The sequence below is a fragment of the Bos indicus genome, chromosome 11 (genome assembly GCF_029378745.1).
Source record: "Bos indicus isolate NIAB-ARS_2022 breed Sahiwal x Tharparkar chromosome 11, NIAB-ARS_B.indTharparkar_mat_pri_1.0, whole genome shotgun sequence".
Classification (NCBI taxonomy): Eukaryota; Metazoa; Chordata; class Mammalia; order Artiodactyla; family Bovidae; genus Bos; species Bos indicus.
The window spans coordinates 30,516,575-30,538,051 of NC_091770.1; the positions used below are offsets into that span (position 1 = coordinate 30,516,575).

The 21,477-nt window shown below is 37.9% G+C and overlaps 1 protein-coding gene across 2 annotated transcripts in view; it reads left to right on the forward strand.

Moving 5' to 3' along the window:
* Window positions 1–21,477, forward strand: part of PPP1R21 (protein phosphatase 1 regulatory subunit 21) — a 77,698-nt gene that overhangs the window by 48,339 nt on the left and 7,882 nt on the right. For both annotated transcript variants that reach the window (XM_070798615.1, XM_070798616.1), the window contains exons 14-21: window positions 441–568; window positions 4,260–4,412; window positions 7,064–7,156; window positions 13,716–13,958; window positions 16,203–16,235; window positions 17,382–17,498; window positions 19,715–19,813; window positions 20,850–20,978. In XM_070798615.1, the coding sequence (XP_070654716.1) occupies window positions 441–568; window positions 4,260–4,412; window positions 7,064–7,156; window positions 13,716–13,958; window positions 16,203–16,235; window positions 17,382–17,498; window positions 19,715–19,813; window positions 20,850–20,978 (995 nt within the window). The remainder of the gene's footprint in view (window positions 1–440; window positions 569–4,259; window positions 4,413–7,063; window positions 7,157–13,715; window positions 13,959–16,202; window positions 16,236–17,381; window positions 17,499–19,714; window positions 19,814–20,849; window positions 20,979–21,477) is intronic.

Here is a 21,477-nt window from a genome sequence, read left to right on the forward strand (position 1 = left end):
CAATAAGGACTGTGGATCACCATGCCTATGTTGGCTGTTCTTTTCCAGCCTCATGGTTTGTTTATATAAGCACAATAAAAATTCTCATTTGTGCCTACTAGACTGTCAAAACAAAGTTTTTAACTGGTAAATACTGGTTAGGGTCATTTACGCAGCACAAGAATAAGGACTGACTCTCAAATGAAAGAGACTGAGACCTACATGCTCTAGGCCATAATAGTGACCCCAGGATGGTGTTAAGAGACCCTCAGTGCTCTCTATTCTTTGCATGTGGACTTGAAACCTAATTGAGATTCAGCCCAATTATGATATTTGGGACCGTCTTTTGTCAGACTTGTTTTGTAAATTTGTAAGCATAGAAATGAGAGGTCAACGGGTTGGTTGACTGTATCCAACTTGTATATAGATACTGATGAGTTTTCATTTAATTGGATTCATAGATATTTCCAAACATTATAGTCAAAAGGCTACAATAGAGCTTGAACTTCCAACAACAACCCAGAAGCTCATAACAACTAATGACTGCATCCTGTCATCAGTAGTGGCATTGACAAATGGAGCAGGAAAGGTAATTTTTCTCTGGTTTATATTGACGTTAAATTAAATTCTTTTTTTTTTTTAATTCTAGATTTTATTTTATTTATTTTTTTAATTTTATTTTATTTTTAAACTTTACATAATTGTATTAGTTTTGCCAAATATCAAAATGAATCCGCCACAGGTATACATGTGTTCCCCATCCTGAACCCTCCTCCCTCTTCCCTCCCCATACCATCCCTCTGGGTCGTCCCAGTGCTCTAGCCCCAAGCATCCAGTATCATGCATCGAACCTGGACTGGCATCTCTTTTTTTTTTTTATTGATTGACATAGTAGAAAAATTAATCTGTAAAACGATTTTAGATTATCAGCCTTTTTGGTAAAATAAAGTTGTCTCCCTTTTCCTCCTTCCTACCTAATATGTGACACAATACGGAATGCTGTTAAATGTTTGTGATGAGTAAGTGGGTCACTCACTGTTGATGTTTTAGATACCAGGTGGTCTCACTATGGATCCTGATGTATATTCAAGGTCTGCTGTACAGAAATTGGGGTATAGAAAAAGATTTATAAGACTTTTATTATATTTTGTTTTTTCTCCACCAAGATTTTTGTTTGTACCTTTGTGGTTTTGTACCTTAATTCGTACTTTTAAGGTGACTTCAACACGTCTTCTCATTGAATTCTTAATATTAGATAATGATCATTTGGATCATTAAGTACTTAATTATTGTCATAAACTGACCGGAGTGCAGTTTCGTTAAAAATTGTTCTATGTGGGCTAACTGCTTTCAGTAGATGTCATATTCTAATTGCACGTTAATGTAAGTCAAAGTTGCTTAGTTGTTTCTGACTCTTTGTGACCCCATGAACTATATATAGTCCATGGAATTCTCCAGGCCAGAATTCTAGAGTGGGGTAGCCTTTCCCTTCTCCAGGGGATCTTCCCAACCCAGGGATCGAACCCGGGTCTCCCACATTGCAGGTGGATTCTTTTTTTTTTTTTTGGTGTTGATTCTTTTTTTTTTTTTTAATTAATTTATTTTTTTACTTTAAATATTGTATTGGTTTTGCCATACATTGACATGAATCTGCCATGGGTGTACATGTGTTCCCCCTCCTGAACCCCCCTCCCACCTCCCTCCCCATCCCATTCCTCTGGGTCATCCCAGTGCACCAGCCCCGAGCACCCTGTATCATGCATCAAACCCAGACTGGCGATTCATTTCACACGTGATAATTTACATGTTTCAATGCCATTCTCCCATATCATCCCACCCTCGCCCTCTCCCACAGAGTCTAAAAGACTGTTCTATACATCTGTGTCTCTTTTGCTGTCTCGCATATAGGGTTATCATTACCATCTTTCTAAATTCCATATATATGCATTAGTATTACTGTATTGGTGTTTTTCTTTCTGGCTTACTTCACTCTGTATAATAGGCTCCAGTTTCATCCACCTCCTTAGAACTGATTCAAATGTATTCTTTTTAATGGCCGAGTAATACTCCATTGTGTATATGTACCACAGCTTTCTTATCCATTCATCTGCTGATGGACATCTAGGTTGCTTCCATGTCCTGGCTATTATAAACAGTGCTGCAATGAACACTGGGGTAACAAGTGTCTCTTTCAATTCTGGTTTCCTCGGTGTGTGTGCCCAGCAGTGGGATTGCTGGGTCATATGGCAGTTCTATTTCCAGTTTTTTAAGGAATCTCCATACTGTTCTCCATAGTGGCTCTACTAGTTTGCATTCCCACCAACTGTGTAGGAGGGTTGCAGGCGGATTCTTTACCAGCTGAGCCATAAGAGAAGCCCAAGAATACTGGAGTGGGTAGCCTGTCCCTTCTCCAGTGGATCTTCCCAACCCAGGAATCATACTGGGGCCTCCTGCATTGCAGGCAGATTCTTTACCAACTGAGTTCTCAGGGAAGACATGTTCATGTGCCTGTCATCAAAGCCTTTAGTGACTAAGATTTCTCTGAGAACTACCCATACATATAAAACTGAAAGGGCTGTATTCAGGACTATCTTAGCCCATTTATTTCAACAGATCCAACATAATTTCTCAAGAAAATGCTAATCTCTATCTGTGTTATATACCATTATTTTTCTGACAGGTTGACCTTAGTAGGAGGGAGCATACTTTTTTCAAGTGGTTTAAGTTAATCAGAAATGATCATAGATTATATTAGATATTCAGTGTTATCTTTCCCAAAGTCAGACTGGTCTTCGTGACAGTTTGCTCTTGTTTAGGGCTGTAGTTAAAGGGTGTTATGAGATTCTGTCAACTCATATCAGTGCCTACAGGACTCCTTAGCCAGATTATCCTTACTGCCTCCTCTGTAACACTTTCATCTACACGCATTCTGGAAACTTTCTGATGATGATTTTAACTTTGATTCAATTAAGGAAAATTCTGAAAAAAAGAGAATATTGACATTTTACAGGAGTCTTTGTATTTGTCACTTTTTAATGAGAACTCTGGAATGTTAAATTCCTGAATACTTCATAGTTTATTTTAGATTTACTTTGCCTGAAACCTTAACAGTTGTCTCAAGGAAAGGTTTTGATCTTCACTCAGAAATTTTTATTAAAATGGTTTTTAACTAAAATAATTATCTGAATTAAGTATTAGTTGGTGGCAGCTGAATACTTAGCTAATGTGATTTGATTAAACTAAATTTTATCATTTGTAATTTTTAAAAAACCCGCTAGGAAGGTATAACATATGCATATTAAAGAACACCTGGGGAATACAGAAATACTAGAGAGGAAAGAAAGTAAACTTTACTATATACTGCCACGACCTAAATGCAGCTTCTAGGTATGTCTCGTCTATGTCATGTAAATGGAATATACAACTCAAGATTTTTAGAGTTTTGATTTTTCTAAATACTACCTAACATAGAATTTCATTTGATATAGTAAAATATTGATGAAAAAGATAACCTTTTAGACCATTAGTGAGTGCTTACTTTTTGAGCAGTGTTTGCCAAGGTAAAATACTCTTGTTTCACAAGTCACTTGTTCTTATTTATTGAAATTGAATACTCCTGAATGTATCCAAGACTTTAATTTTTCTGGCTAATAACTTTCTTAGACGTTTTAATTTATAACACCATTTTGTATAGACTGTAGATTCAAAATCATGGCTCAGAAAAAATACAGTCATGGATCTTTGTTGTTGTAAGCAAGTGTTAAATCTGTAAATGACAAGGGTGTACTGAATTTTCAGTCAATTTCTTTCCTATTTTATTTGTAATGCACAGATTGAGATTTACAGAGTGAAATTTAAGTAGAAATTATATATTCAAGATGCTTGTGTCATTTCTTGTGTTGGAGTATGAAACAGTCAAAGTTAAGATGCAAATGGAATGTATAAACCCAAACATACATGTTTGGAGCACAGGCGCAGATTTGGTGAGGTAAACAGCTCATAAACATTGTCTACAGAATAAATCAGAACCAGCCTTGGTTTTCAGAAACAGTAGAATACACACGTCACCAGTCTGGACTGAAAATTTAAACTGATGTTGTGTTTATTATAAATCATTGCCTAAGTATTCTCTTCAAATAAGTAAATGTGGGCTTTTGAGCATGTGTTGAACTTTCATTTGCATTCTCAGTATCCTTAACTTTGCTCTGAAAACTGTTAGATATATATTTTAAATATATTATTGGAAAACAAAATCGATCTTCTTGTCACGCTTGGTTTAGATTGCATCTTTCTTCAGCAACAACGTGGACTACTTCATTGCTTCCCTGAGCTATGGGCCCAAGACAGGGAGTGGATTCATCAGTCCTCTTTCAGCCGAATGCATGCTGCAGTATAAGAAAAAAGCTGCTGCCTATATGAAGGCTTTGAGAAAGGTTTGTGAACTCCTGTTAACATTTAAATCAGAGGGAAAATCTGAAATAATTCCAGAGAATGGAAGTAGTTTCCCCACAGTTGATATTTATGCTTTATTCAATTTTGAGGAGCAGGTGCTTGGTGGGTGTTACAAGGGTGGAAGGACTTTGGAAAGTAGGATATGACGGAGACCCAAACCTCACCTCTTAGGCTGTGTTAGATTTCCGTTTCCAGCGCCTGACAGAGTTTAGGGTGAGACAGCCAGGCAGCCAATAAGTGTCAAACTTCAGGAAATCTTAAGTTTGTAGAAAAAACAAAAAAATTGAAGTACATTTATAATTTTTTCTCAATATAATGCAAATACATGATCATTACAAAAAGAAATCAGAAGAAATATTTCTGTACAAGAAGAAAATTATGGTACATCAAATTTCACCATCCAAAGGTAGCTACTGTTAACTTTGTTACAGTATATCTCTAGCTCCCTAAAATTTTAAAGTATATACATTCATGCATGTGCACACACACTATAAAAGCAGTAATTCTGGATACATACACTGTTTTAGAATTGTTTTTTTTCCTTTTAATGCATTGTGGATATTTTTATGTATCAAAAATATGTATCTATACTTATAAATTGCTATCATTTTAATGCATCTAGTATTTTATATATAGTATTTCACTCTGTAAATGTGTAATAATTTAGTTAAGCCAAGCCATCATTGCTCATGGAGTTTTAGGTTGCTTCCTATTTTTCACTGTTACATGCAACACTACATGGCATATTCTTGCACATGGAACTTTGTGTATTTGTTTTTACCTTCTCATTTCTTTTTAACTTTTAGTTACACATAATGCATAAAATTACATGACAACATTATAGGTAAATTACAATTCCTAATTCCAGTTCCTTTTCAGTGGTAGTTGTAGTTATCAGTTTGATGTGTAACTTTCCAGACTCTTTTGGAATATTTATACTCATCTGTATAAATTTTGAACTATACATAATATAAAGACTTTTCTAAATTTGTTTTTTAAAAAAAAACTTGTATGCATGTTTCATTGTGTAGCTTTCTTCATTTAAAGTAAGTTTTAGAGATCTATATCAATACATATGATGGCTACTATATTCATTTTAAACACAGCATGGAATTCTATAATGTAAACGTTCCATGGTTCATTTAGGTATTCTCCTTTCGGAGGGCATTTAGATTGATTCCAGTTTTTCACTGTTAGAATTATACTTCAATGGATAACTTTGTAAATGCCTCCTTGGGCGTATGTGTGGAATACTGAGAGGTGGAACATTCTGATGATGTGATTTGCCTATTTTAAATTTTAATATTTACTGCCAGATTACCTTTAAGGGCAGTTGTATACTCCTAGTAACGTATAAGGTGACCTAAATGTTTTAATTATTAATTCCTAAAGATGGAATTGTTTGTTCAGAGTGTGTAAATGTTTCACATTTTGATGTTTTTTTCCTGTCTACACTTCGAGAAGGTTACCTGTTTATAATTTACCAGCAATAGAGGTATAAATCTAACCCGTAAATTTCATTTGTCAATCTCAGAGATAAGAGCTTTCTTGTTATTGTTTTAACTTGCATTTCTCTGCTTATTATTGAAATGGAACGTCCTTTCATAAATTACTGTTTATATTATTCTATCAGTTCCTGCTTAAATTGTTCACCTATTTTTAAATAAATGTTCCTAATTAGGTTTGAAAAGAGCTCTCTTTGTGTTAAGGATTCTAGTCCTTTGTTTATGTTGGAAATATTTTCCCCTCAGTTTGCTGCAGTAATTTTTCAAAGTTTAGAAGTTTCAATTTTTTTTATCATCAAGCCATTCTTTTTCCTTTATGGTGATGATTCTCAGGGCAATCTTGGAAAGTCAGGGTACTTTTCAACATTATAGATGTGTTCACCTGTATTTTTTTTTTCTTTAATATTTAGATTTTTTATTTTATAATTACCAAAAGAGTTTTCTTTAGACATAAACATAAATTATATTAATCATTTTGATCACTCTTGAATATTTTATATGCACACGTGTGTGTGCGCTCAGTGATTCAGTCATGTCCAGCTCTTTATGACGCTGTGCCCTGTAGCCCGCCAGGCTTCTCTGTCCATGGAATTTTCCAGGCTAGAATACTGGGGTGGGTTGTCATTTCCTACTCCAGGGCACCTGTTTTTTTCTTCCAGTATTTTTGTGGTCTAAACTTTTTAGATTGAAATCTTCAACCCATCTTGAATTTATTTATTTTGATATACAGTATGAAATCAGGGTCTAAATTTTCTGAATTATTAGCTGGTTGTCCTTGCATGATTTATCCAGTTTATCTTTTCTCAATTGATGTAAAAATGCAACATTTGTCACATAATACATTTTTGTATGTGCTTTTATCTGTTTCTAGATTTTCTGTGTCATTCTTTTATCTGTCTATTTTGGTGTAAGTCCTATGATTTTAGACAGTGTTGCTTATAACTGGTATGACATGTTCCCCTTCATTGTTTGTTTTTTTAAGTTTCTTTTTCACATGTATTAAAGGAACTAGTCTGTATAGACACACACCTGAATTTGATTATTAAACTTCATTTAGCACTTTTATTTGTAAGGTCAGGGAAATCATGCCGCTTTTTTCTTTAATTCTTATGATGCTTTCTCCATAGCCCCTCTTGGAATCTGTGCCTTATGAAGAAGCTCTGGCAAACCGCCGGGTCCTTCTCAGCTCTACTGAAAGTCGAGAAGGCCTTGCGCAACAGGTATGGCGTTGGGAAAATCATGATGCTTGCTAAAGATGATGAACGTTAAATCCCCTGTGGAAGGTTTTTAACATACATTGAGAGATTTAAAAGGCTATGTAAGTAAACGTCTAAAATTAACACATGTACCATAAGCGTAATTCATTGAAAAACACTTGTTGATACTCTAAGTCATCCTGATTCAGTTGGTGTTAAAATTGCCAATAAAGAAATATCAGTATACTTTTGCCATGCTGATTAATAATTTAGGCTAGATTTAAATGTCTGAAGTAATAAGGCAAAAAGTGGAGAAGGCTAGAGAGTCAGTGAGTTATTTTTATTTCTTAAAGGAGCAGGAATGAAAAATTTCCAGTACTGTATTGGTCAGTTGAATTTGGAGGTAGGTGGAGGTAGGCAGTACTGGTTTTTTCAGAAGTTGGTACAATCTGACACCAGTTTAGCATTTGCCAGCAGTTTATTTACTTTAAATTTATTTACTTTACCAGGCTTGCTTTTAGTTTTAGAAATATTTCTTATAAAGAGGGCACAGATTTATGTGAGAGTGTTTTGCCTAAGCTGACCTTGTTTTCATTTTTGGATATGTATCACTTATCTTTTCAACATTAATCCGAGAGGATGTTGAAACTGAAAATTTAATCCACATAATAATTCCTAAAAAACAAAATTCCTGAGACAGTGAAATGTGGAGTATCTTAATTTATTTTGGATTTTTGTCTTATTTTATGTGAGGAAGGTTAAGGCTTGAAGCAATTAAGAAGTTTTTATCCAAAGGATTAATAACTAATAAGTGGCAGAATGGTCTGACATCAGAGCTATTGCTTTTCCCACTCTGGCACAGACCAGCTGCAGGCTAATCTGATAAGAACTCCAGTCTCACACCTGCCTGTCTAAACTGAGAACAAAAGGGTCCTAAATGCGGTACTTGGATGCAATCTCAAAAACGACAGAATGATCTCTGTTCGTTTCCAAGGCAAACCATTCAATATCACAGTAATCCAAGTCTATGCCCCAACCAGTAATGCTGAAGAAGCTGAAGTTGAACGGTTCTATGAAGACCTACAAGACCTTTTAGAACTAACACCCCAAAAAGATGTCCTTTTCATTATAGGGGACTGGAATGCAAAAGTAGGAAGTCAAGAAACACCTGGGGTAACAGGCAAATTTGGCCTTGAAATACAGAATGAAGCAGGGCAAAGACTAATAGAGTTTTGCCAAGAAAATGCACTCGTCATAATAAACACCCTCTTCGAACAACACAAGAGAAGACTCTATACATGGACATCACCAGATGGTCAACACCGAAATCAGACTGATTATATTCTTTGCAGCCAAAGATGGAGAAGCTCTATACAGTCAGCAAAAACAAGACCAGGAGCTGACTGTGGCTCAGACCATGAACTCCTTATTGCCAAATTCAGACTTAAATTGAAGAAAGTAGGGAAAACCACTAGACCATTCAGGTATGACCTAAATCAAATCCCTTATGATTATACAGTGGAAGTGAGAAATAGATTTAAGGGCCTAGATCTGATAGATAGAGTGCCTGATGAACTATGGAATGAGGTTTGTGACATTGTACAGGAGACAGGGATCAAGACCATCCCCGAGGAAAAGAAGTGCAAAAAAGCCAAATGGCTGTCTGGGGAGGCCTTACAAATAGCTGTGAAAAGAAGAGAAGTGAAAAGCATCTGAATGCAGAGTTCTGAATGCAGAGTTCCAAAGAATAGCAAGAAGAGATAAGAAAGCCTTCTTCAGCGATCAATGCAAAGAAATAGAGGAAAGCAACAGAATGGGAAAGACTAGGGAATCTCTTCAAGAACACCAGAGATACCAAAGGAACATTTCATACAAAGATGGGCTCGATAAAGGACAGAAATGGTATGGACCTAACAGAAGCAGAAGATATTAAGAAGAGGTGGCAAGAATACACAGAAGAACTGTACAAAAAAGATTTTCATGACCCAGATAATCATGATGGTGTGATCACTGACGTAGAGCCAGACATCCTGGAACGTGAAGTCAAGTGGGCCTTAGAAAGCATCACTACGAACAAAGCTAGTGGAGGTGATGGAATTCCAGTGGAGCTGTTCCAGGTCCTGAAAGATGATGCTGTGAAAGTGCTGCACTCAACATGCCAGCAAATTTGGAAAACTCAGCAGTGGCCACAGGACTGGAAAAGATCAGTTTTCATTCCAATCCCAAAGAAAGGCAATGCCAAAGAATGCTCAAACTACCACACAATTGCACTCATCTCACTCGCTAGTAAAGTAATGCTTAAAATTCTCCAAGCCAGGCTTCAACAATATGTGAACCGTGAACTTCCTGATGTTCAAGCTGGTTTTAGAAAAGGCAGAGGAACCAGAGATCAAATTGCCAACATCCACTGGATCATGGAAAAAGCAAGAGAGTTCCAGAAAAACATCTATTTCTGCTTTATTGACTATGCCAAAGCCTTTGACTGTGTGGATCACAATAAACTGTGGAAAATTCTGAAAGAGATGGGAATACCAGACCACCTGATCTGCCTCTTGAGAAATTTGTATGCAGGTCAGGAAGCAACAGTTAGAACTGGACATGGAACAACAGGCTGGTTCCAGATAGGAAAGGGAGTACGTCAAGGCTGTATATTGTCACCCTGTTTATTTAACTTCTGTGCAGAGTACATCATGAGAAATGCTGGACTGGAAGAAACACAAACTGGAATCAAGATTGCTGGGAGAAATATCAATAATCCCAGATATGCAGATGACACCACCCTCATGGCAGAAAGGGAAGAGGAACTAAAAAGTCTCTTGATGAAAGTGAAAGTGGAGAGTGAAAAAGTTGGCTTAAAGCTCAACATTCAGAAAACGAAGATCATGGCATCCGGTCCCATCACTTCATGGCAAATAGATGGGGAAACAGTGGAAACAGTGTCAGACTTTATTTTTCTGGGCTCCAAAATCACTGCAGATGGTGACTGCAGCCATGAAATTAAAAGATGCTTACTCCTTGGAAGGAAAGTTATGACCAACCTAGATAGCATATTCAAAAGCAGAGACATTCCTTTGCCAACAAAGGTTCGTCTAGTCAAGGCTATGGTTTTTCCTGTGGTTATATATGGATGTGAGAGTTGGATTGTGAAGAAGGCTGAGCACCGAAGAATTGATGCTTCTGAAGTGTGGTATTGGAGAAGACTCTTGAGAGTCCCTTGGACTGCAAGGAGATCCAACCAGTCCATTCTGAAGGAGATCAGCCCTGGGATTTCTTTGGAAGGAATGATGCTAAAGCTGAAACCCCAGTACTTTGGCCACCTCATGCGAAGAGTTGACTCATTGGAAAAGACTCTGATGCTGGGAGGGATTGGGGGCAAGAGGAGAAGGGGACGACAGAGGATGAGATGGCTGGATGGCATCACTGACTCGATGGACGTGAGTCTGAGTGAACTCCGGGAGTTGGTGATGGACAGGGAGGCCTGGCGTGCTGCGATTCATGGGGTTGATTCATGGGGTCGCAAATAGTCGGACACGACTGAGCGACTGATCTGATCTGATCTGATCTACCCTGTAGGGTCTCATAAGGATTAATTGAATTGAGCCAGTAGGAGGCAGTGTAACATGGTGAAAAGAATCAGACTAATGAACCAGACATGTGAGGTCCCCAATCCTGGCTCAGCCTTTAGCTTAGCAAGGATTCAGCTCCTGGAACTTCAGGTCTCCTCTTTGAAAAGTGAGAATTGTAGGACTGTTAGGAGGCTTCCGTGGGATACCGGCAGGAAAATATATGAACAGTGTCTGCTACGTGGTAATTGTTCAATCATTTGGTAAAGCATTTGGAATTCACTGAAAGATCGCTTTTATTTTTATTTAATTCTCAAGCTTTCATTTGCCTTGAGAATTAGCTTTTTAAAAACTCCTTATTTAAGTACAACATAAAGAAAAGTATATAAATTATTAATATATTCCAGTGAATTTTCACAAGTAAACACTTTAACCAGTAGCTAGATGAAAGTTTTGGAAAAGATATAATCTTACATGAAGAAATGTATTTAAAAAAATATTGCTGGGACCCCAGAAACCTCCCTCATGCCCCTCTCCAGTTGCTGCTCTCCTCTTTTCCAAAGATAACTATAATCCTGCATTCTTTGTTTTGTTACATGATACTGAACTTTATATTAAAAGAGAACTATGCTGCATCTCTTTCAGATCTGGCTTCTTTTGTTCAACATTATGTATGTGATATTCCATCCATGTTACATGTTGTTGTGTTTGGTCCATTTTCATTCATGTTGAGTATTCTACTGTGTGAATTACATAATTTATCCATTCTTATAGCTTATGGAAAAGGTCCGTTTTTATTCCAGTCCCAAAGAAAGACAATGCCAGAGAATGTTCAAACTACCGTACAATTGCACTCATTTCACACGCTAGCAAAGTAATGGTCAAAATTCTCCAAGCCAGGCTTCAATGGTACGTGAACCGAGAACTTCCGCATGTTCAAGCTGGTTCTAGAAAAGGCAGAGGAACCAGATATCAAACTGCCAACATACATTAGGTCATAGAAAAAGCAAGAGAATTCCAGAAAAGCATCTACTTCTGCTTCATTGACTATGCCAAAGCCTTTGAATGTGGATCACAGCAAACTGTGGAAAATATTTAAAGAGATAGGAATATGAAGCCACCTTACCTGCCTCCTGAGAAACCTGTATGCAGGACAGGAAGCAGCAGTTAGAACATGGAACAACAGACTAGTACCAAATTGGGAAAGGACTGTGTCAAGATTGTATATTGTCACCCTGCTTATTTAACTTCTATGCAGAGTACATCATGAAAAATGCTGGGCTGGATGTAGCACAAGCTGGAATCAAGATTGCCGGGAGAAGTATCAATAACCTTAGATATGCAGATGACAACACTCTTACGGCAGAAAGCGAAGAACTAAAGAGCTTCTTGATGAAAGTGAAAGAGGAGAGTGAAAAAGTTGGTTTAAAACTCATCATTCAGAAAACTAAGATCATGGCATCTGGTCCCATCACTTCATGGCAAATAGATGGGGAAACAGTGTCAGACTTTATTTTTTGGGGGGCTCCAAAATCACTGTAGATGGTGACTGCAGCCATGAAATTAAAAGACGCTTACTCCTTGGAAAGAGAGGTATGACCAACCTAGACAGCATATTAAAAAGCAGAGACATTTCTTTGTCAACAAAGGTCTGTCTCATCAAAGCTTTGGTTTTTCCAGTAGTCATGTATGGATGTAAAAGTTGGACCATAAAGAAAGCTGAGTGCCAAAGAATTGATGCTTTTGAACTGTGGTGTTAGGGGAGACTCTTGAGAGTCCCTTGGACTGTAAGGAGATCCAGCCAGTCCATCCTAAAGGAAATCAGTCCTGAATATTCATTGGAGGGACTGATTGAAACTGAAGCTCCAATACTTTGGCTACCTGATGCAAAGAGCAGACTAAGTCCCTAATGCTGGGAAAGATAGAAGGCAGGAGGAAAAGGGGACAACAGAGGATGAGATGGTTGGATGGCATCACTGACTCAATGGACATGAGTTTGAGCAAGCTCTGGGAGATGGTGATGGACGAGGAAGCCTGGCATGCTGCAGTCCATGGGGTCGCAGCATGACTGAGTGACTGAACAACAATAGCTTATGAGTATTTTCAAGTGTTTAGTTATCATAGGGCTGCTATGGGCATCATATACCTGTTTTTTGATAAACATGCATATTTTTCTGTTGGGCATATATTTAGAAGTGGAATTGCTGAGTCCACATGGTGCTACTGGTAAAGAACCCACCTGCCATTGCAGGAGACAGAAGAGACTCAGATTCGATGCCTGGGTCAGGAAGATCCTCTAGAGGAGGGCATGTCAACTCACTCCAGTATTCTTGCCTGGAGAATCCCATGGATGGAGGAGCCTGGTGGTCTACAGTCCATAGGGTTGAAAAGAGTCGGACACAGCTGAGGCAACTTAGCATGATGCACAGGATATAAGTTCAATTTTCAAAAATCCTGCCAAACTGTTTTCAAAGTGTTCATCCCGAATTCCACCTCTCCCGGCACTGTGTGATAGTTCCAATTGCTCCATAAATATGTCCGTCTTTGTATTTCCTGTCTTTCATTTTAGTCATTTGGGTGGTCTTAAATTGCTTTTCTTTGATAAATAGTGACATTGAATACCTTCTTTTTTATGTTTATGGTATTATTCAAGTGCATATTCAAGTCTTTTTTTCTGCTGTTTCTCTGTTGGGTTGTCTGTCTTTTTGTCATTGATTTACAGAAGTTCTTTATATTTTCTGGATATTAGTCCTCCTTTGGATACATGCTTCTTTTTACTCTTTATTTATACCTTGTGATGAATAAAATTTTTAAAAAATTTTATTCTTGTTGAATTTCTCAATTTATGGTTGTGCCTTTTGCATCTTCTAAAACTGAAAAATAAAAATTTTCCTGTATCAAGTGGCTTTGTTCTCACACCTGTGAAGTAGTTTTGGTTTGCATTTCATAAAGTGTTTTTTTGGCCACTAAGTTTTGTCCACATCATCCTCTAAGGTTCAGAATTCTCTGTTGCTTTCAAGGTTCAGCAGAGTTTGGAGAAGATTTCTAAACTGGAGCAGGAAAAGGAACATTGGATGTTGGAAGCACAGTTAGCTAAAATCAAGCTGGAGAAAGAAAACCAGCGAATTGCAGATAAACTGAAGAGTACAAGTAGTGGGCAGGTGGTAGGGGTGGCCCAGGAAAAGGCTGCTGTGGCGACTGCTACGGGCCAGGAAGAAGCGTCCGCTAAGGCTGTGCCAGAACCCGTCCACAGTGCCAGTGAGGTAAGTGTCTTTTTTTTTTATAATGGTAACTAGTGGGGATCCACCTGAGTGTTCGGAGTTTACCATGTAAATTACAGGAATTTATAACAGGAATAATCCATGTGCTCTGGAAAACTCAGGTTGGTGAGCAGGATGCTCCCTTCAAAACACAACTTTATTCAATTCTCTTTGATTTTACCTGCTACAGTTCCCCATGGTAAGGGCTGTGTTTCTGGTGAAGATACACTAAGTCAAGTTATGATGATTCTGTTCTTCCATTGAAATGTTTGTGATATGGGGCTTATGTTTCTGACAAAGGAGTAAATGCCTAACTTTTTATAGAAATGACCATAAATACGTTTTAAAACCAATAGTATGGTATATTCCTAGGTAATATAAAGCTTTATGATTTACATATTAATACAGTTAGACTTCCTAAGGCAATATAGTGACAAGTTATTTTGCAGTTTTGTATTTCTTATATTTAATTGCAGTGATTTAGAAGGTAAGGAAACATCTCTACTGGAATTACAGAATTCAGAGTTATATGGAGAAAAAATTTCTGATTATAGTATTTTGCCCACCGTAAAAAAATAACTAAAAATCTAGAAAAATGAGAAATCAGGAAAGGAAGGGAAAAAAGACCCTCAAATTAGAAGGAACTCATTAAATGTATTTTTGTAAGCATTTTTTCTTGAGAAACTTGAGGGGAGCCGTGGTACTTGCTGATGGCCCTGTCCTAAGGCGTGCGATTCCCCTTATAGCTTCTGATGCTATTGAAGAGCAAGTCCTGGTCCCTTTCACATCTACCTTCTGTCTGATTCAGAGCATACTTAATAGTAACATATACAAGTTAACTTTTATTTTCAAGATGTATACAGACCTCACTGCACCTTAACAGTGTCAGAAACCTGGAATTATTGTTAGTTTTCTTAGATGTGATAATGATACTCTGATTATTTAGGAGAATATCTTTATTTTTTGGAGGTAAATGCCAAAGTACTTAGAGTAAGATATCATCATATTTGCAGCTTACTTTCAGATACTTCAGAAAATGTACACACACAGGTAAATAAAGTAAATGTAACATTGTTCATTATCAAATGTATCAATGTATTGATAATTGTATTGATAATACGTCAATAAATGTATAAATACATTGTGGGTGCACAGGTGTTTATTATCCTTTTTTGCCCAAATTTACTATGTATTTACCTATTTTCATAATAAAATATAGGAGAGGAAAAAAGAATTAAAATTCTTAGAAAAGTGGAAAGCACACCAAACTTCCCAGAGCAGTGAGCTGAACGGCCAGTATGCTCACTGGAGGATCCTAGAAGCCCGATGGCGAGGTTGAATCCTAGCCACAGGTGTTGCCCTCTGCCCCTGACAGGGAGGGTGGCTGCCTAGCAGGACATTTCACCAACAGAACAGAATTCTGGCATCAGTTTAGGTACCGTTTGGGGAAGTGCAACATTGCCAGTACTTATCTGTGGACTTCCCTTCAGAGTCCGTCTCATTGATCAGATCAGACTGAATGTTTTCATGATCTTTATTGCTAAATTATTTTCTAAAGGGCTGTATTAGTTTATACTCTTTATCAGCAGCATATGAGAAAATGCCCACAGCAGTGAGAAAATGTTTAGTTATTAGGGTCACCATGAAACCATGAAACTATCTTTAGGTCTTCTTGCCTGCTTTGGAAATAAGCGTAGAAATGACTCAGAGTTAAAATCTGTTCTCCCTGTCTTTCTTCTCAGACCATTTGTTGGGTTTCAGTAAAAATGGCTAACAGCGTTTGGATAGAGGAGATAGTGATGGTCATATCCATTATTGCCGTATGACAGAAATCATGAATGTGGTTATATATCTGAAGGGCCAGCTTGTGTTGAAAGATGATTTGTATCAAAAAATGATTGATAGGGTGATTGATAGGGTGATAGGGTGAAGGGTGATCTTCCAGAATTCCACTGTTAGTGTGCTTTTGTTTTATTTATTTCAATGTTGCTTGTTTCATTTTATTTTTTGGCAACACCACAGGGCTTATGAGATGTTAGTTCCTCAACCAGGGATTGAAACTGGGCCCACAGCAGTGAAAACACCAAGTCCTAACCACTGGCCCACCAAGGAATTCTCCTTAGTGTGCTTTCAAACAATGTGAACAATGTGAACAATGAGAAGAGAAAAAAATATTACAAGGGTTTAAGCTGTTGTGTTTAAAGTATAAACAGTCTGTTCTAAAGCTTTTTCTCCCTTGTGTTCTAGATTGGAATTTTAACCAGGACATCTGACAGTGAGGTAATATGTGCTTAACATCAAGTTGTTTGTTAGTAAATATCTGGCCACATGTTTGTTGACAAAGTCCAGCAAAAGTCAGCTTCATCTAATACATTTCTGACAATTCTAGTCAATGTGGATCCATGTTGCTTTTCTCTTGGGTCAGTGTTAACTGTCACCAACAAATCACAGCCTGTTTCTGTAATTGTCTTCTTGAATGACTTGACTTGGCAGTTTGACAGGGTGTGGCATGAGCTCGGCCATCAGCTTGCTGGTATGTGGCTGGAGGCTGCGAGCCATTACCTTCCAGTGGGCCAGCTGGCAGAGCAAGGCTTTTCAGGGGCTTGACCATCAATGGGCTTGTAGTTCTTTCCAGCCCTCAAGTGACTGACTCCAGGTCAGATTTGGCCTGTCAAATAGGTTTGCACCTTTTCGTTTTGAAATACTGCAAGTGTAAACTTACAAATAATCATTAAAAGAACACTGAAGTCATTCAGCCTAACAGTCAGAATGGTGAACTGGCAAACATAGTTCAAGTAGGTTGGTAGATTCTTTGGTTTCCTTATTGGCCTTATACTTCAGGTAATCTTGAACTTACGCATATATTTCTAAACTCAACTGAGTAGGTGCCAATGCTAGTGTAATTAGAAAACTAGTCTGGGACAAGGGCCATAAATTGTTCATTATAGAAATAGTTTAATTCGTTAGTATGTTTAGAAGCATTAGAGCTATCTTAAGATAATGTGGGGGAAAAGAATGTTCATATTTTTAGGAATGCCAATAAATGCTCCCCTTCTCCCTGTTCTCTAGTTAGTGGAAGACATAGGAGACAGGCAGATAGAGATTTTGAAAGTTAGATATGTGGCACCTAACTGAGAGACATGGCCTCATGGCTGGGGGGCCTCCCAAGACTTCACTTCTGCTTTCTTCTCTTGAAGCCACACCTTCACTGTGAGATGGGCAGGGAGCTGAATAAAAGCTTCTGTCTTGTTTAAAGTTTTTCCAAAAGGTGGGAAAACTATGATTTCCCATCAAATTTCAAATGAAAATGTAGGAAATGTCGTCGTCTTTTTATTTGGCTAAAGTGATAGTAATCTTTTTTTTTCCCTCTCAGAACGGCTTCATCCCACTGGCATTTATTCACTCAGTTACGTGTGCTCTCTTTAGGCTCCAGATGTGGAGTCTCGGGAAGACTTAATCAGAAATCACTACATGACAAGGATAGTGGAACTGACGTCTCAGCTGCAGCTAGCTGACAGCAAGTCAGTGCACTTTTATGCTGAGGTGAGTGGAGAGTCAATCGGATCAGGTGGATTTTCCTAACCTCTTCAGCAATTAGGTCACTGTCTTGGCCTCCTGCTGCTGCTGCTGCTAAGTCGCTTCAGTCGTGTCTGACTCTGTGTGACCCCAGAGACGGCAGCCCACCAGGCTCCCCCATCCCTGGGATTCTCCAGGCAAGAACACTGGAGTGGGTTGCCATTTCCTCCTGCTGTTCACCACAAAAGAGAGATCAGAGTCAGTGTGTCTGCAGTGTGGATTTGGTTAGAGTTCATGTAGGTTGGTCCACACACCAACCAAAAATCTTTATCGGTAGACTTTCTTAGGGTTATATAACATGTTTTGAACATTATTATTATAGATTCCTTGTTTTAGAGAGTTATAAGCTGGTAACATTCATAGGTGAAGGAATTTTCGTTTAGGGGAATTCAAAGCAAAGTATGTCTTTGTTTCTCTTTAGTATACTCTTTAGTTACTAAATGACAACTTGTGGTAATGAGTTTTTATAAATGATAAAATGCAAAATGTAACCTTTTTCAACTTTTAAAAAATATAAAATGTTGCTTTTTGTTACATTTTATTCTTCCATCACCATATAATTCATTTTCTTAAGAGGATTAGAAAAAGGTTATGCAAGATAATAAAATTATACAAATTCCTTGATGAAGAGGAGAAAATGAAAGAAGAAATTACAGATACCAAGAAGTGAGAAACAAATTATAAGATAGAATGGAAATTGCTCAACATATAAGGATACATGTAAGGTCTCTGATTAGAAACTTTTTCTTAAAATGTTAGTTGTAGATGTCAGACAGAGATGTATAATCCTTTAAACTGTTAAGGAAATTGACAAAGGAAAGATCAAACCCTTTACTAGAATGTGACTTTGTGATTTTCTCCTGTTCTGCAGAGACAGGGAGGTTGATAGGAAGCCAGGTGCTAGAAGTTAAGAGAGGCTTTGCTTCTCTCTTCTTGGTGAAATAAATGATATGCATAGCTTAGTGTTGCATACCTGTTTGAGAAGATGATCAGTAGTGATAACTGTTGGATTGTAGAAAAATGAGGACAGCAAGTTGGATGCTGTAGTACCCTACTGTTTGAACCATGTGGCACAGAACATCATCTTGTCCTGCTTTGGATCCCTAACTACCTTCTGAGTTACTCTCCCAGAGTTGATTGTCCTCCTCACAAGGGCCTGTGTTTTGCAGAGCTCTCTCCCTCTTTCTCTGGTTCAATGGCTGAGCACATAAATGTGTAATTAATAGAGAGTGGTTGATTTGGTTGGCTGAACTTGCCTGAAATTCTCTTATGAGGAATGAAATAAGTAACTGGGGAATTTCTGAGGATTTCCAAGAGATTTGCTTATCTTAGTAAATTCTTTTAGCACAATTGTGATACAGGAATTTTAAAATTGTTCTAGTTTTTCCTTGTCTGTAAACAGGAAGTGGTGACCCTCAATATGACTTTACTGGAATGGTCAGTCTGAGCATTTGATGTTGACACAGCATTCAAATGTGTCTCAACAGATTCTCCGTGTCAACCTCGTGGTTTATCAGAAAATTTAGTGATCCTTTTAATGGCACGCCTTCTTTTAACAATAGCATGAAATAGAATTTTTCTTTTTTCTTCTTCATGTACTGTCTCCAGATAGCCTCAGTTTAGTAGACTGCACCCCCCCGCCCCCGCGCCCCCCAAAAAATAAAAGCCAACTGGGGTCTTTAAACCGCTCTCACTTTTTTTTCCCCTCATCGACAGAGTGAGGCTGTAAAGATCTTTTGGTTCCTATGATATGGTCTCCAATAAAGGGCTTAAAACACAAGAAGAAAAGTATCTTAGAATTCATACTGCTTGATGCCATTGATCACTTTTGAAATAACCACTTCCTTTCTCATCCAGTGAACATGAATCTTGGGTAAATATAGAAAACTTCTTATACTTTTTGTAACCTGTGGTCATCAGGCTAGAGTTTGGAAAGAAATACTGATGAACTTGGGTTAGTAGATGTTTTTCCCTCATTAAACTGACGTGAGTGAGGCCCACTCACATTTCTTACATGTGCTCCAGGGTGTGGCAGAGGGCCTATGGATGGAGATTCAGCAGATGTTTGTGGGATGAAGGGAGGAAGTGTGGTCCTGGGGATTGTTTTCTAGTTACCTTCCCTGAAGTAAATTCGGTCTGGGGAAATGCTTCCTGAGATTATGGTGTGTTTTCTGATTTCGCAGTGCCGAGCACTCTCTAAAAGGCTGGCCTTGGCTGAAAAGTCTAAAGAGGCACTGACAGAAGAGATGAAAGTAGCCAGTCAGAGCATTAGCCGACTTCAGGTGAGTTTCACGTTACCTACACAGTGTGTTTTTTCATTGAAAGTTCTTAGGCTGAAAAATCAGCATTTCCCTTCTAAAATGGTGACATTTGACCTCTAGATATAATACTTTTCTTACCATTTTATTTCTAGCTCATTTTCAAGTTACAGCTCATTTATGGCAGGCAAGAAGTGGTTGTATTATTTGTTTCTCTAGTTTGATTTTAATTATAAATAGTTTTGTAGTCAGCATTTCTTTAAATAATACTTATTTATCCATAGTCCTTCCTTTTTCTCTTCCTCCCAGTTGATAATCCCTGTCATGGCTGGCTGGAAGTTTATTTTCTTCATATGACTCAATTCCTTCTCTTTATTGATTCATAAAACTGACATAAACTGAAAGATAGGGCTTCATAATATTCCTTCTTACTCACTGCTTTGTTTTACAGCCTTGTTTCCAGAAGCCTTTAGTAAATATAAACATGCTACAGGCAAAGAAATAACTCATTAACAGCAATACACACTTCCTTCTGGTTTCAGATTCATATATAGATTTTCTAGAATCACAAGATTAGATGTTAAAAGGCCAAAGAGAGCCTGAGAGATGAGAGGAGAGAGGAAGGTGCTTTTTCTAGGGAGAGTCATGCCCAGAGGGCTGTGGGATCCCCATCGAGTGTGGGATGGTGGGAATGTGCTAGAGACCACCTTCTCCGCCTCACCAGAGGCTCAGGAAAACCTGAGGGAAAGAGCATGAAGCCCTCTTGTTTTTTTTGTTTTTTGTTTTTTTTTTTGTGACACTTTTATACCTGGCATAGAAGGAAACTCATTTCTGCAAAGAAATTCAGAACCCATTTTGAAGGTTGAGAAAAACTTCTTCCCCATTTGTACTTGTTCTCTTGTTAGACCTGTGGCTTAACCTGCTTCTTAATTGATCAGATAGGTCATCTTGATAGGTTGCTTTTCCAACATTTTTTTTTTTTTCTTAAATTAAAAGAACTTTCAAGTGGTATAACTGGTGGAGTTTTGCTTTCTCTTTTCTTTTTTCCCTGGCCATTCAGGATGAGCTGACAACTACCAAGAGGAGTTATGAGGATCAGTTAAGTATGATGAGCGACCACCTGTGCAGCATGAACGAGACGCTATCTAAACAAAGAGAGGAGATTGACACACTAAAGATGTCCAGTAAGGTAGGGGAGGGACGGGCCTCTCTGAGGAGTAATAGTTAATATTTAATGTGTTTCATGTAAGGTACTTCATTGTTGAGTGTTTCAGGAGCAAAGGATTAAGAGATTTGAAGTGTTTATAAATCATTTCACTTGTCCTCTTATCCGAAAGTAAAATGAAGATTGTTTGATTGAGTTACAAGTTGAGAGAAGGTCTGACCTCCAGGTCCTAACTCTGTGTTGCTTGCTTTTTGGTATTTGGGGCAATTCTGCTACTGTTGTGTTAGTTAGGAGCACTCTTAAGAGGGTTTATGATGGGGATTACTCTTTTATTTATATGAATCTAAAACGGTCTCATTGAAAAGTAACCTTCTTAGCAAATTTATTCTCATAACATATCCATATAACCAAGGGCTATTTTGTCCTTTTAATTCCAAAGACTTCTTAAATTTCATTTCCAATAAAGCCTCTGCTTGTCCAGGCTGGGGTCAGTAGATATGGGTAGTGTTTTTGTGTTGAAGGG